General features: G+C 44.9%; 1 protein-coding gene across 2 annotated transcripts in view; it reads left to right on the top strand.

The window, feature by feature from the left end:
• The window catches only part of LOC310742789 (sodium- and chloride-dependent GABA transporter 2-like), a 45,348-nt gene extending 33,254 nt beyond the window's left edge, over positions 1-12,094 (top strand). For both annotated transcript variants that reach the window (XM_083572358.1, XM_083572359.1), the window contains exons 8-15: positions 853-956; positions 2,101-2,225; positions 3,129-3,241; positions 4,168-4,305; positions 7,497-7,599; positions 8,611-8,711; positions 9,898-10,068; positions 11,618-12,094. In XM_083572358.1, the coding sequence (XP_083428484.1) occupies positions 853-956; positions 2,101-2,225; positions 3,129-3,241; positions 4,168-4,305; positions 7,497-7,599; positions 8,611-8,711; positions 9,898-10,068; positions 11,618-11,737 (975 nt within the window). In that variant the 3' untranslated portion in view covers positions 11,738-12,094. The remainder of the gene's footprint in view (positions 1-852; positions 957-2,100; positions 2,226-3,128; positions 3,242-4,167; positions 4,306-7,496; positions 7,600-8,610; positions 8,712-9,897; positions 10,069-11,617) is intronic.
• Positions 12,095-12,859: the final 765 nt, after the last annotated feature.

Genomic DNA, 12,859 nt, shown 5'->3' with positions numbered 1-12,859 from the left:
TGTGATCTTTCCTTTGCACCAACCAGGAAAGGTTCCTTCAGCCACAGTTTCCTGTAACATGCAGATGGAGAAACTAGGACAAATGGCTTCTAAGCAAAGCAGAATATGAAGCCATGCTTTAAAGTGGGCTTGCAGATATTGGTTTATTTGGCAGCCATTCGCTATAATTCTGCGTTCAAATGTAATGAAAAGCTGTAGTTAATTATGGCTTCCTGGCTTATATAATACCTTCCAACTTTTTCCCATGCAAAACTGGAACGCACGTCTTTGGGATATGCTTCCGGGTGAGTCACGTGAACTGCGCCTTGCTCCTGCCCTGAAAAATGTGCTATTTTGGAAGGGGTGGGGTGAGATTGTGGCCCCGGGAAAAGTGCCATGCTTTTTCATGAAACCACTGTAAACACCTGGGATTCACCACACAGTTTTGTAATCAGAGCGAAAGTGGCTTTGTGGAAACCGCATCAAATTGCAGTATTTCAGAAGAAGCCAGAGGATTGAGAGTAATTGTGGATAACGTCATGTATACATGGATTCGAAGGCTGGCGTGAAAATGGACTAAAGCCAGACGAAAGGCTAATGTGTACAAACCTTAAGTGACAGGTAGACCTCACTTGACACAACAGCAAGCAGATCAGCTTCCCTTTTTGTTACCTACTTAATTTTACTGTTAGGGAAGGGGGACAGAAAAGGATTTTCTTTTGGGGAGATAAATTTCTTCTTGAAACTGTAGGCTGAGGTATTTTCTCTAGTGGAGTTATTCACAAACAAGTCCCATCCACTGTCTTTCAAGTGGCAAAGCTTCCTTGAGGTGATGCTCATTCTACTTTGGTATGTTTTTTCTGTTGCTTACAGGTGTGGATGGATGCTGGCACTCAGATCTTCTTCTCTTATGCCATTTGCCTTGGATGCCTGACAGCTCTGGGCAGCTACAACAAGTATCATAACAACTGCTTCAGGTAACTGAATGTGAGTCCACCATGCAAAGTCCTGCCCTTTTCACTTGTGGTTGTTTTCTTTCTGAACCTTCAGTATGCTTTCTGCATAGCAGCAGAACTTTACTCGATTAAAATAATCCCTGCTCTGATCCTGTGTGTTGTGTTTCTCAAACTGCCTGTCTTTTCCAAATGAGTTTTTAAATTTGTTCGTTTTCCAGAAACTAAAAGGTGAGCCATCTGTTACAAGAAGCACAAGGTTTCCACCAAAAATGGACCTTCCATATCAAGTTGTCCCCTTCCAGCCCTCTGTAAAGTGTAGCAAAATTTAACCCACTTTTTCACATTGGTTGGTTCCACACTACTAACATATCTGGAATTGCGATCCTTCACTCACTCACTCACTCACTCACTCACTGACTCACTTTTTACAGAAAATCCAGACAATGTCATTGCCAGCATTTAATTCCCCCCTTCTCATCCTGTGTTTTTTCCCCAGACCTAATTTGTGACAATTCTTTAATTTACATTTTAAATGTAAAAGAAAATTGTCACTGGCAAAAAGTGAATTGAGGTTCTTAGGAGTTACTGTGCCTTTAGTTACAAGCTTACTCCTTGCATCTTCTTCCTTCCTGTTTCTTGTGGCAGCAACTACACAGTTATAACACCTAACAATAATTATGAAGGAATAAATGAGGCAGAAACTGCAAAGAGTAAGCTACTAATTAAAAGCACAGTAACCCTGAAAAACTTCAATACACTTTGCCAGCTTTTAAATTAAAAATGTAAATTACTATTTTTTAAACTGTATTGCACTCATCCTGTTCTCTGCATGGGGTAGAGATGGGGCCTTAATTACAAAAAATAAAAGAAATAAAAAATGATAGAAAACCAGTAATTAAATCTGCTTTCCCTTCTACCAGGTAGAACAGCAAATGAGAAACTAAGCTGCAATTAAGAGGCTATTCATCAGTAACTGATTGATTAATAATTCATGCAATTCATTTAGTGATTTCCCTAAGATGCACACATCTTCATTTGATTACTTCAGTCTTGTTGGCTACTGATGCTGCTTATCATTTGATTGGCTGCCCATCTTTATAAATGTTTCATTCTTACTAGATGTATGGTTTGTTTTGTTGCTCTGACATTCACCTGTTCTTCCTAGGGACTGCATTGCTCTGTGTTTTTTGAACAGTGGGACAAGTTTTGTGGCTGGTGTTGCAATCTTTTCCATCTTGGGCTTTATGGCACAGGAGCAGGGAGTGCCTATTTCTGAGGTAGCTGAGTCAGGTGAGTGGTTTATGCAGAAAAGTAGTGTTATGATCACCAGCATCCTAGAATGCTGTATGTGACTGTGCTTTTGGGGGGCGGGGGCAACATGCCTTGACTCTATAATGGGAGAGCCAAATCAGACTGGGAGGCCTTTTCTCTTCCCCCTTCTCCCTTCTCTTGTAGCAGCGCCCACAGCTTTACTTGCTGCTGAAGATGGTACCCAACACTTCAGTAGCCTTGTTTCTTTATTATCGTATTTTTTGCTCTATAAGACACACTTTTTCCCTCCTAAAAATGTGTGTGCATCTTATGGAGCGAATGCAGGCTGCGCACTATCCCAGAAGCCAGCTGCGCAGCGCTCCCTCTCGCTGTTCTAGCTTCTGGCTTCACTGCGCGCAGCCTCTTCAGGGCAGTGGGGAGCCTTCATCCTGCTGCCCTGAAGAAGCTGCGCAGCTATCCCAGAAGCCAGAAGAGCGAGCGGGATCGCTGTGCTCCCTCTCGCTGTTCTAGCTTCTGGCTTAGCCGTGCTCTGTCCCTTCCCCCACCTCCCGGAAAAGCCTGCAAGCGCCGCACACACGCTCCACGCGGCTCGTGAAAGGGAGCGCTGAGCAGAGCCTGGGATGCATACAGGCTCTGCTCAGCACTCCCTTTAAAGAATATATATATTTTTTGCATTCCCCCTCTAAAAACTTGGTGCGTCTTATGGTCAGGTGCATCTTATGGAGCGAAAAATACGGTAATACTGTGCATGGCGGTGCACAAAGGCCACGAAAGAGGCTGGACTTCCCTGCCCTATAAATATAATTTGGCGAATGTGGCTTACATTTTGAATTGTTCTCGCTGCCTGCCTGGTGCTCATAACACCTCTTCACAAAACTCTCTGATTCCAGCACACCTCGCTTAGCAACTTTCTCTCGACAGGGCCTGGCTTGGCGTTCATAGCCTACCCGCGAGCTGTCGTCATGCTGCCTTTCTCACCGCTATGGGCCTGCTTCTTCTTCATCATGGTGGTTCTGCTGGGACTGGACAGCCAGGTAACAATGCCTTGAGTGGGTAGGTTCAGCCAAGAACTTAACCTCTCGCCTGGGAGGCAGAAGACAGCTTACTTCTTTTCACTGTGGGTGATAACAACAACTTCACATTGAGGAAAAGGGCCTCGGACAGACCTAACAGGGCATGAAATACATTTTCCCCTACCTGATTAGACTTGTCTTGGTGTGCTTACCCAACTCATCATCTGCCGGGGAAGGTGCAGGAAGATGGAATCTTGTTGTCTGAAGGAGAACTTGTAATGTTACCTTCAATTAATTCATTGCTTGGGTGAGCAGCCAACGTTGAAGGTAAAAATGCTGTTCATGTTGGTTGGGCTCAGGACTGGAATCAAGCTTTGGGGACCGGTCTGCTCAAGTCTTAAGGTGTGGCAAGCATTAAAAAGGTAAAGGTACCCCTGCCCGTGCGGGCCAGTTGTGTCCGACTCTAGGGTTGTGCGCCCATCTCACTTAAGAGGCCGGGAGCCAGCGCTGTCCGGAGACACTTCCAGGTCACGTGGCCAGCGTGACGAAGCTGCTCTGGCGAGCCAGCACCAGCGCAGCACACGGAAATGCCGTTTACCTTCCCGCTATAAAGCGGTACCTATTTATCTACTTGCGCTTAAGAGTGCTTTCAAACTGCTAGGTGGGCAGGAGCTGGGACCAAAAGACGGGAGCTCACCCCGCCACGGGGATTCGAACCGCCGACCATGCGATCGGCAAGCCCTAGGCGCTGAGGTTTTACCCACAGCGCCACCCGCGTCCCAGTGGCAAGCATTAGAAGCCCTCAAATTCTTCTCCAGCTCAGAACTGCTAGGGCAGTGTTCAATACTTTGTGGAGAACTTGTTGAGTTGAATGATAAGGGAGGGTCTAAATTGGGTGATCTTCTCTGATTAGAAATTGCTGATGGGTGCCTAAATTATCTCCCTAGTTTGTCTGTGTGGAGAGCCTGGTGACGGCCCTAGTTGACATGTATCCTGGAATCTTCCGGAAAAAGAACCGCAGAGAAATGCTAATCCTTATTGTATCCATCCTCTCGTTCCTCGTGGGGCTGGTCATGATCACAGAGGTATCGGAACTTGCATTTCCTTTGCTTATATAACTTCTGCATAAAAAGGGAGGGAAAGAGGGTTTGCTGTTGTTGCAAATACAACATACTCTTTTTAGCCCCATGGGTGCCAGTGGCACTAAAATGAACAAATTGCTCTACTTCCCCCGCAGGACACCCCTCTCGTTAGGAAATGGAAGTCACCTCAGAGGACCCTGTGGTCTCCCACTTCATAGTGGGAGGAGTGCCCTGTTAAGGCAAGGAGATGCCAGGGAGACTCAAGCAGGATTTGAGCAGGGGTGGGAAACCTTTGACCCTCCAGGTGTTGCTGGACTACAGTTCCCATCATCCTTCACCACTGGCAATGCTTGCTGAGGCTGAGAGGAGTTGAAGCATCTGGAGAGCCAAAGGTTCACCACCCCTGGATGAAGAGGCAACAAATTGTGGCTCTGCCTTTAACTGATCACCAGCACTTTATCAGTTGATTTGAGTAATCAGTCAACATTGCAGCATGGGTTTTGATAGACAGCCAACTATCTAATCATGAAATGCAGCATAGGAGCCAGTTCCTAGGGGCCAAGGGGTGTTTGCCCCCACCAATAAAATATTTGAGGGGGCTATCCCCCCAGTTGATGGGCATTGCCATTCAAATGGTTGCATGCACCATGTCATGTGATCAGTTATGCTTGGCGGGTCTTACCTGCCCCCCCAATATTTTATTCAAGTTGGCACCCCTGAAAGGTAGTCATATTAAGAAAGTATCCTACTATCTGCTAGAAAATGTATCATCACAGTTGAGTTCCTTGTTATGACAGATATTCCCCTCCTAATGCTGGTTAATTTTGAAGATTTAAGAAAAACATACCATAATCAGCACCTTTCATGAAATATATAAAAAAACTGCAATTTTGCTGCCTTGGTTATGCATAAATTGTTCTCTGTTGATTTATGCACATTGCCTAGAAACATCAACAATTAATAACCACAAATTTAATAGCAAACAATCCAGAACAGAAAGCATAATGGAACGACTAAAATATTATTTGCTGAGATACAGGTCTAATAATACAGGTCGTCTGGAAAAGGACTTGCATTTTCATGCTCAAGCCTACTTTTTCTTAGACTTCTGATATTAATGTCTAGAAACTATGTGAAAGTGTGTGAACCGCAGGTCCACTGTTGTGTTGTGAATTATCAGGAATTGCCTTCCTGGTCATGCCCTATGGCTGGAGTGGGAAACCTCAGGCCTGGGGGCTGAATATAACCCTCCAAGCCTCTCTAGCTGACCTTCAGGACCAGGCCATGCAAACCTCCCTGGCTTCACCTCTCACTGTTCCTGCCTTGCGCTCCCTTTGAGTGGTTTTGCCTGGCTGGGGGTTGTCCTTGAGCTCTGACAATTCCTCTTGCTTGCTTGAATGGAGGAGAGAGAAGGGTGTCTGAGAAACTAGCTCACTGCACAAGACTAACATTTACATTAATTGCTCTGCCCACTTTTGCCCTGCTTGCCACTGGCATGTGGCCCTTGGAAGTTGGCCCCAAAGAGAATGTGGCCCTTAGACCGAAATAAGTTACCCCACACCCACCTACCCTATGGGCTTCTGAAGGCTGATAAGGTGCCTTTTGGATGGAGATGAACAGCTGCCACCCAGTGCATGGACATCTGTGCAGCGGAGCTCCCTCTTTTCCAGCTTTCTACAGAGGCATGAAATGACACAAGAGTTTTTGTAGCTCGTCCTCCTGGATACCTTAGATTCTTAGTTTCTCGCCATGTGGAGGCTTAAATATAGGCCTGCTGCATACTTCTGCATTCCCAGACTATAACTTATCGTCTCTTTTCTGTCTCGTGGTAACAAGAGGCTGAAAGGAGAACATTGCTAAGATTGCATTCCAGAGACACTGGCTTTCCATCATGATGTGGCGTATTTAAGGACTAGTCCCTGGGGTCGGACTTTTATGATAAATTACTTATTATCCATCTTGGACCCCACTCCCCACAACATGCACACCAGTTGCTGCGTAGAGTACTTAACATTAAATAGTGCAATATATATAAACAGCCACTAGGGCCTTTGTTATGCTACTACTTATTATTATTATATAACCTCTGCAGAGAGGGGAATTCAGAGTTGATATTGGAGCAACAACAGTGGTTTCCCCTAAATTCAGATATTTTTTGGCAGCAGCAAAGAAGGAAATAGCAACAACAGGAATCTGGAGGGAGCAGATGGAGCCCACTGCCAATATAAGATACATTGACAGGATCTCCAAATACCAAATAATGGCCCAGTGGATGATAAATATCTCTGCTTAATAAGCCAAGATGTGGACCATTGTAGAATCATAGAATTGTAGTGTTGGAAGGGACTCCAAGGGTCATCTGGTCCAACTCACTGCAATGCAGGAATCTTGCCCACGGCTGTCCCTGGAAGGGCTTGAACCACCAACCTTCTGGTTAACAGAAGGTTGCACTGACCCATTGCACCACAGGCTCTGTTTGCAGTCACTTTGATTTTCCCTTTGCATGAGTAAGCCAGGGTGCAGTTAACCATAGTTTCCCATTGTGTCTGAACTGGAAACTATGGTCAATGGCTTCCAAACAAGCCATAATCTGGTAGCCAATTTTAAATTATGGCTTCATGTTCTGATTTTGTTTGGATGCCATTACCCATTGTTTGATGTAATTTTTGTCTATCCACATGTGTAAAGGGAGACTGTATTGAAATGCCAAGTTGAGATACAATAATTTCCCAAACTGATATTTGGAGAGGAGGTTTCAAGATAGAAGAATGTTATACTATACAGTAGTACCTTGGTTCTTGAACTTAATCTGTTCTGGGAGTCTGTTTGACCCCCGAAACCGTTTAAAAACCAAGGTGTGGTTTCCGATTGGCTGCAGGAGCTTCCTGCACTCAAGCGGAAGCTGCGTCGGACGTTTGGATTCTGAAAAACGTTCGCAAACCGGAACACTTACTTCTGGGTTTGCGGTGTTCGGGAGCTGATTTGTTCGGGAGCCAAGCTCTTCGAGTACCAAGGTACCACTGTATTGAAGATCAGATCAGTAGAAAGCTATATTAGATCAATATTAGAATATTAGATCAATATTAGAAGAATTCATGCTGTCACTGGTTGCTTGGGAAGAGAAGCTCTGTGCACTAACTACAACCCTTGGCTTTCTCTCTCCTTCTTTCTGCATCCTTAACTTCCCTTCTTAGGGTGGGATGTATGTCTTCCAGCTGTTTGACTACTATGCTGCTAGTGGGATGTGCCTGCTCTTTGTCGCCATTTTTGAAACCCTGTGCATTGGATGGGTATATGGTAAGTGCAAATGCGATGGGAAAACATGCCACTGTTTTAAGAGCACGTCTCTATTGTTTCTGAAGCAGGCATTAAAACCACCAGACGAGGGGCTTCCCTAGATGTCATTTTTAACACACATTAATGATTTGTGCTCACGATACTAATGGGGTGGTTGGAAGTGATGCCTCTTTCAATATTGTTTGTACCCGCAAAGGTTTTGAGGTGGTCGCATTGCTTCATTTGCAATCAGTACACATCTCATAACTTCCTGCTGAAATCTCATAACTTTTTATATCACAAGTGCCCTGGTTTACAGTGGTGCCTCGGGTTAAGTACTTAATTCGTTCCGGAGGTCCGTTCTTAACCTGAAACTGTTCTTAACCTGAAGCACCACTTTAGCTAATGGGGCCTCCTGCTGCCGCCGTGCTGCCAGAGCACGATTTCTGTTCTCACCCTGAAGCAAAGCTCTTAACCCGAGGCACTATTTCTGGGTTAGCGGAGTCTGTAACCTGAACCGTATGTAACCTGAAGCGTATGTAACCCGAGGTACCACTGTATTTTTGCCCTGCTTTTGTTGCACTGTAGCCCCTCCAGATAGCAACAACATGGTAGGATCGGTAAAACATTGCAGAACAACGCTAAAACACTAGTGCACTATTATTTTTTATGTTTGATGTCTTATTATGTTTTTATATTTTGCTGGAAGCTGTCCAGAGTGTCTGGAGAAACCCAGACAGATGGGCGTGGTATAATAATAATAATAATAATAATAATAATAATAATAATAATAATAATGTCAAGAGCATGTTGCAGAATATACCTGCAATAATACTGAAGGGGCCTTAGAAAAACTCCTAGTGAATGAGGCACCTTGATCTCGCTTCTCTGGCCTACCCTACATTGCCTTACTGGCCAGAGAAGTTGCCAATCATTGCTTTGATACCTTAAACAGGTGCTGCTAACCTTTCCTTCTCCCCACCATATGTTTCTAGCAGACTGCTTTCCCTCTCCTCTTTTTCCTTTTCACAGGCGCTGACCGTTTCTATGATAACATCGAAGACATGATTGGCTACCGGCCATGGGCTGTCATCAAATACTGTTGGCTATTCATCACTCCAGCTGTCTGCCTGGTGAGTTAGACATCCCAGTCATTTGATCAGGAGGCACAACAGGAAAGAGTGCACTTGGGCAAATGGGCAGCGGGCAGTGATTTTCCAAAATGGGGGTACAGATCGTCTTTATTCTTGCTGTACTGTACTGCAGTGTGTGGTTCCTCAAGGAACTGGGGGATAATGATAGGATTCTGCATAAGTGGAAACAGACAGAATCCAGAAGACGTTAAGGATGCCTAAACCCAAAACTGGATGCAGGTTATGGGATTGGTCCTTTCCCACGTCTCCTGTTACATGTTTGTGCTGGAGTTATACTAGTTTAATTCTGATGGAGGTGGGTAATAAATGCGTCAGAAGTTGATAGCCAGGTTCGGTTACCTGAAATGCAATGTGTGGTCAAATAGTGCATTGTGGGTAATTGGCCATGGCAGGTGACTGTGGCGGATCGGGATCAAAAGTGCTGCCACTCACCAGAAGAAAATGGGCCCTTCTGAGCCCCAGGGGCCTCATCCTGTGCCCGACCACACCAACCCCTAACAACGGGCCTGGGAAGATATTTGATTGTGGATCACCAAAGCCAGCCTATACTATTGGGCAGAGTTCCAGCTAATTTTTGGATGTCAGGCAGCTAATTTTTGGGTGTCAAGAAAAGGCAGCGAATGCTTGGTTATTTAATGGATGGTGATAATGATACTTCTGTTGCTATGAGAGAGGCGTCTGTGAATTTTGTTTTTTGTTTTGCCTCAGATGCCAAAATAGCTTGGCCAGCCATGAGTATTATGAGTGGGGAAGGGGGGAGTGGCATTTGCTGCTTTGCCTCAGGCAGCAAAACATATTGGGCTGTCCCTGCATATCTCACCTAATTCGGCCCTGATGATATCTATATGCTGTGGGTAGCCAACAAGATATGGTTGGGCTCTGAGACTCTTCTTCCCCAGCCAGCAGTAGTTCAACAACATCTGGAAACTAACCACATTGCCTACCTCTCCTAGTGTGTGTGTGTGTGTGTGTGTGTGTGTGTGTGTGTCTGTGTGTGTGTGTGTGTGTTGGCTCATCAGGAGAAGTACTTCCTTGGTCAGAACTCAGAAATCTTGGTCAGGGAGGTTCTCATTGTGTCATAGGCCATTTTGCTCTGGCCATAAAGTGAGCAACATGAATTAGGTACGGATGGTGTGCTTAACCCTTCTTCCTCTCCTCTGCCCAGGCTACATTTCTCTTTTCTCTCATTAAATACACCCCACTGACATACAACAAGAAATACGTGTACCCATGGTGGGGAGACACAGTGGGCTGGCTGCTGGGACTCTCATCCATGATCTGCATCCCGCTCTGGATTGTCTATAAACTTTCCACCATCAAGGGCTCCCTGAGAGAGGTGAGGTTGTTGTTGTTGTGTTTAAGAACTGGACTTTGAGAGGCTGCTTGGGCGAGGGAGGCTTGCTGGTTACTCAGGCCTATTGACGCGATGCACTTTGGAGGCAGGCTTGTTGTGTTGCAAAAGTAATTAACGGGGACATTGCACTAATTTTTGCCAAGGATCATTCAGTTACTGGCGAGAGGAGTTCGCAGCTTTATCGAGCTCAGCTTGGCTCGAGGGCTAGGCAGATGAAAACTGCCTTCCTGTGAGCTTGTTATTGACTGCGCAGCATTTTTAAAATGTCACCATTTGAGAGCTTCGCTTTGCAGTGCTCTCTGGCTCCCTTCCTTCCCCTCCTCCTCTGCTTATTGACTTCCAGACAAAACACTTCATGTATTTCCTGTGTGATCTTTTAAATTTGTTTTCCACTATTCAGAGCTATTGAAGAAGTTGCAGTATCATGAATGCCGTGTGGGGTGATGCCCCCCCCGCCCCCCCGTAGTTGGAGCTGTGCCTTCTTAAAGCCATTTCAAGTTTCTTTCTCTACCCCCCAAATAATTCATAGCAAGTTTCAAAAGCCTTATTCAGTATTAAATCACACAATACAACAGTATTCTCAGCCCATGCTGCTTTGTTTTATTTCTTCTTTTCTACATGTTATGATTCCTAGTAATGGTGATTGATTGATTAATAAATGTTGATTATATGTTGATATTTCTTGACTTTATTTCTGTACCATTCCTAATAATTTGGAATGGCACTCTCAATTATGGGACCTGATATAGACAAACCAACAGCGTATGTTATTGGGAAAGGAGATTGGGCAAAAAATCCAAAGGGTTTCCCCCCACCATTTGGCATGACTCTATCACCTATGCAACACTGAATGAGCATGGGCACAGAACTCTGCCACCACACCGAGTCCTTTGGAACAATACTTTTATTTGATAAAAATGTCAAGTTTCACTTGTTTCATTTTTTAATTGCTTTACTTTTAATTTCTGCAGGGCAGGGGGAGGCTGAAGGAGGAGGAGGGCTTTTTTGTTTCTTCTGAATTATAAAATAATAACAATAAAAAGTTGGAGAAGAAGTTGGAGTCGGTGACAACTTTATAAGCTTATCAGGGGGTTAATGAACTCAGGAAACCCTGATCTTGATTGACCAATAGCCTGACTTAGGATAGAGCAGCTTCTAGTGTGTGTGTGTGTGTGTGTGTGTGTGTGTGTGTCTACAGAGTGGCACTTTGATTGCTTAGATCATGGGTAGGCAAACTAAGGCCTGGGGGCCGGATCCGGACCAATCACCTTCTAAATCTGGCCCGTGGACGGTTCGGGAATCAGCGTGTTTTTACATGAGTAGAATGTGCCCTTTTATTTAAAATGCATCTCTGGGTGGGTTATTTGTGGGACATAGGAATTTGTTCATTATTTTTTTTCAAAATATAGTCCGGCCCCCAATAAGGTCTGAGGGACAGTAGACCAGCCCCCTGCTGAGAAAGTTTGCTGACCCCTGGCTTAGAGGAATAATCTTCCTTCCACGTTCTCTTCCTACCCACTTTGTTTTTCAGAGATTCCATCAACTTGTCTGTCCAGATGAAGACTTGCCCCAAGGCATGTGCCCAAGACAATCTTTTCCAGCCTCCAAAACTAGGCTCCTGATGCTGACTGAGTTGGATTCTCACTGTTAGAGGGAACCAAGCCCCTTCTGCATTGGACAATCCTGGACTTTGCCTGTGGGCAAGGAGAGAGGGACCCAGGAGCTGATTTCCCCTTCCCCCCTTCCGAAGGATCCGTGGTGGCTGCTAGGGAAAGAGAGTTCTCCCAAGACGTTGTGGTGGAAGCTGATTCAGCTTTGTCTTTTCTCTGGGGGGACAACCCCAGGAGATGGTTCAAACCAAAATGTTCCTCCTGTGAGATCTTCCAGGAGCGGGACTGGAAGGACAGAAGCCTGGGATGGAAATACTTAACACCGTCACAGAAGCATTTTATCTTGCATGGGTTTTAGGGAGCTTCCCATTCCATCTATAAAATCATTGTTCTTTCCACATATTTGTGATGTGCATTATTGTCTATTAAAGTGGGTGCAAGGCTTTGCACCTGTTCCATTTCCAACTTGTAGGGACGTATGGCTTGGGACAGAAGTACAATATTCCAGTATTGGCCTTTTACCTTGTTGCAGTAGGATTTTGTCCCCTTACCCTTTTTTCTTTAAGGCCCAAACTGTGTACAGCATCAACAGCAGCTCCTTTCCTCATGCGCTGAAAGTAGCTCTTTTGGGAGGTGGAAGCAGTCATCATAACCATGGCAGGGAGGTGTGATTTTAAAAAATCCAATGGTCCCATTTCTTCTGACCCCCAACAGCTGCTGCTATTATTGCTATTACAGTCCTACCTTAGTTTTCAAACAGATTGCGTTCTGGAAGTCCGTTTTACTTCTGAAACATTCGGAAACCTGTTCCTTCTCTTGCTTACCTATTGGGACTTTTGTTACTCATTTTAAAGAACACTATTAGCTTCGACCACCACCACTCCTAGATGCAAAATTGCACACAAACCTGTGCATGTTAGGATAAATTCCCACTAAAATGCTCATGAATATTAGGGAGGATTTATATTGATTGTAAATGGGGCGAACCAAACATGAGACTGGAAAAAAGAGAAGGCGAAATCAACATATATGGCCATCCCTAATTGCAATGAGCACAAGCAAGGGCACGGAACATTTTCCTCATTAATGGCAGTATGGGTGTCTTCCTACACGCAGAATTCCTTTTTGAGCTGTTGCTGTGGCTTCTGAGCAGAATAGTGGCT

This window comes from Podarcis filfolensis (genome assembly GCF_964270895.1).
Source record: "Podarcis filfolensis genome assembly, chromosome: 10".
In the NCBI taxonomy this organism is placed as follows: domain Eukaryota; kingdom Metazoa; phylum Chordata; class Lepidosauria; order Squamata; family Lacertidae; genus Podarcis; species Podarcis filfolensis.
The sequence above is the reverse complement of the archived record's forward strand: the minus strand, read 5'-3'. Positions and strand labels throughout refer to the sequence as shown.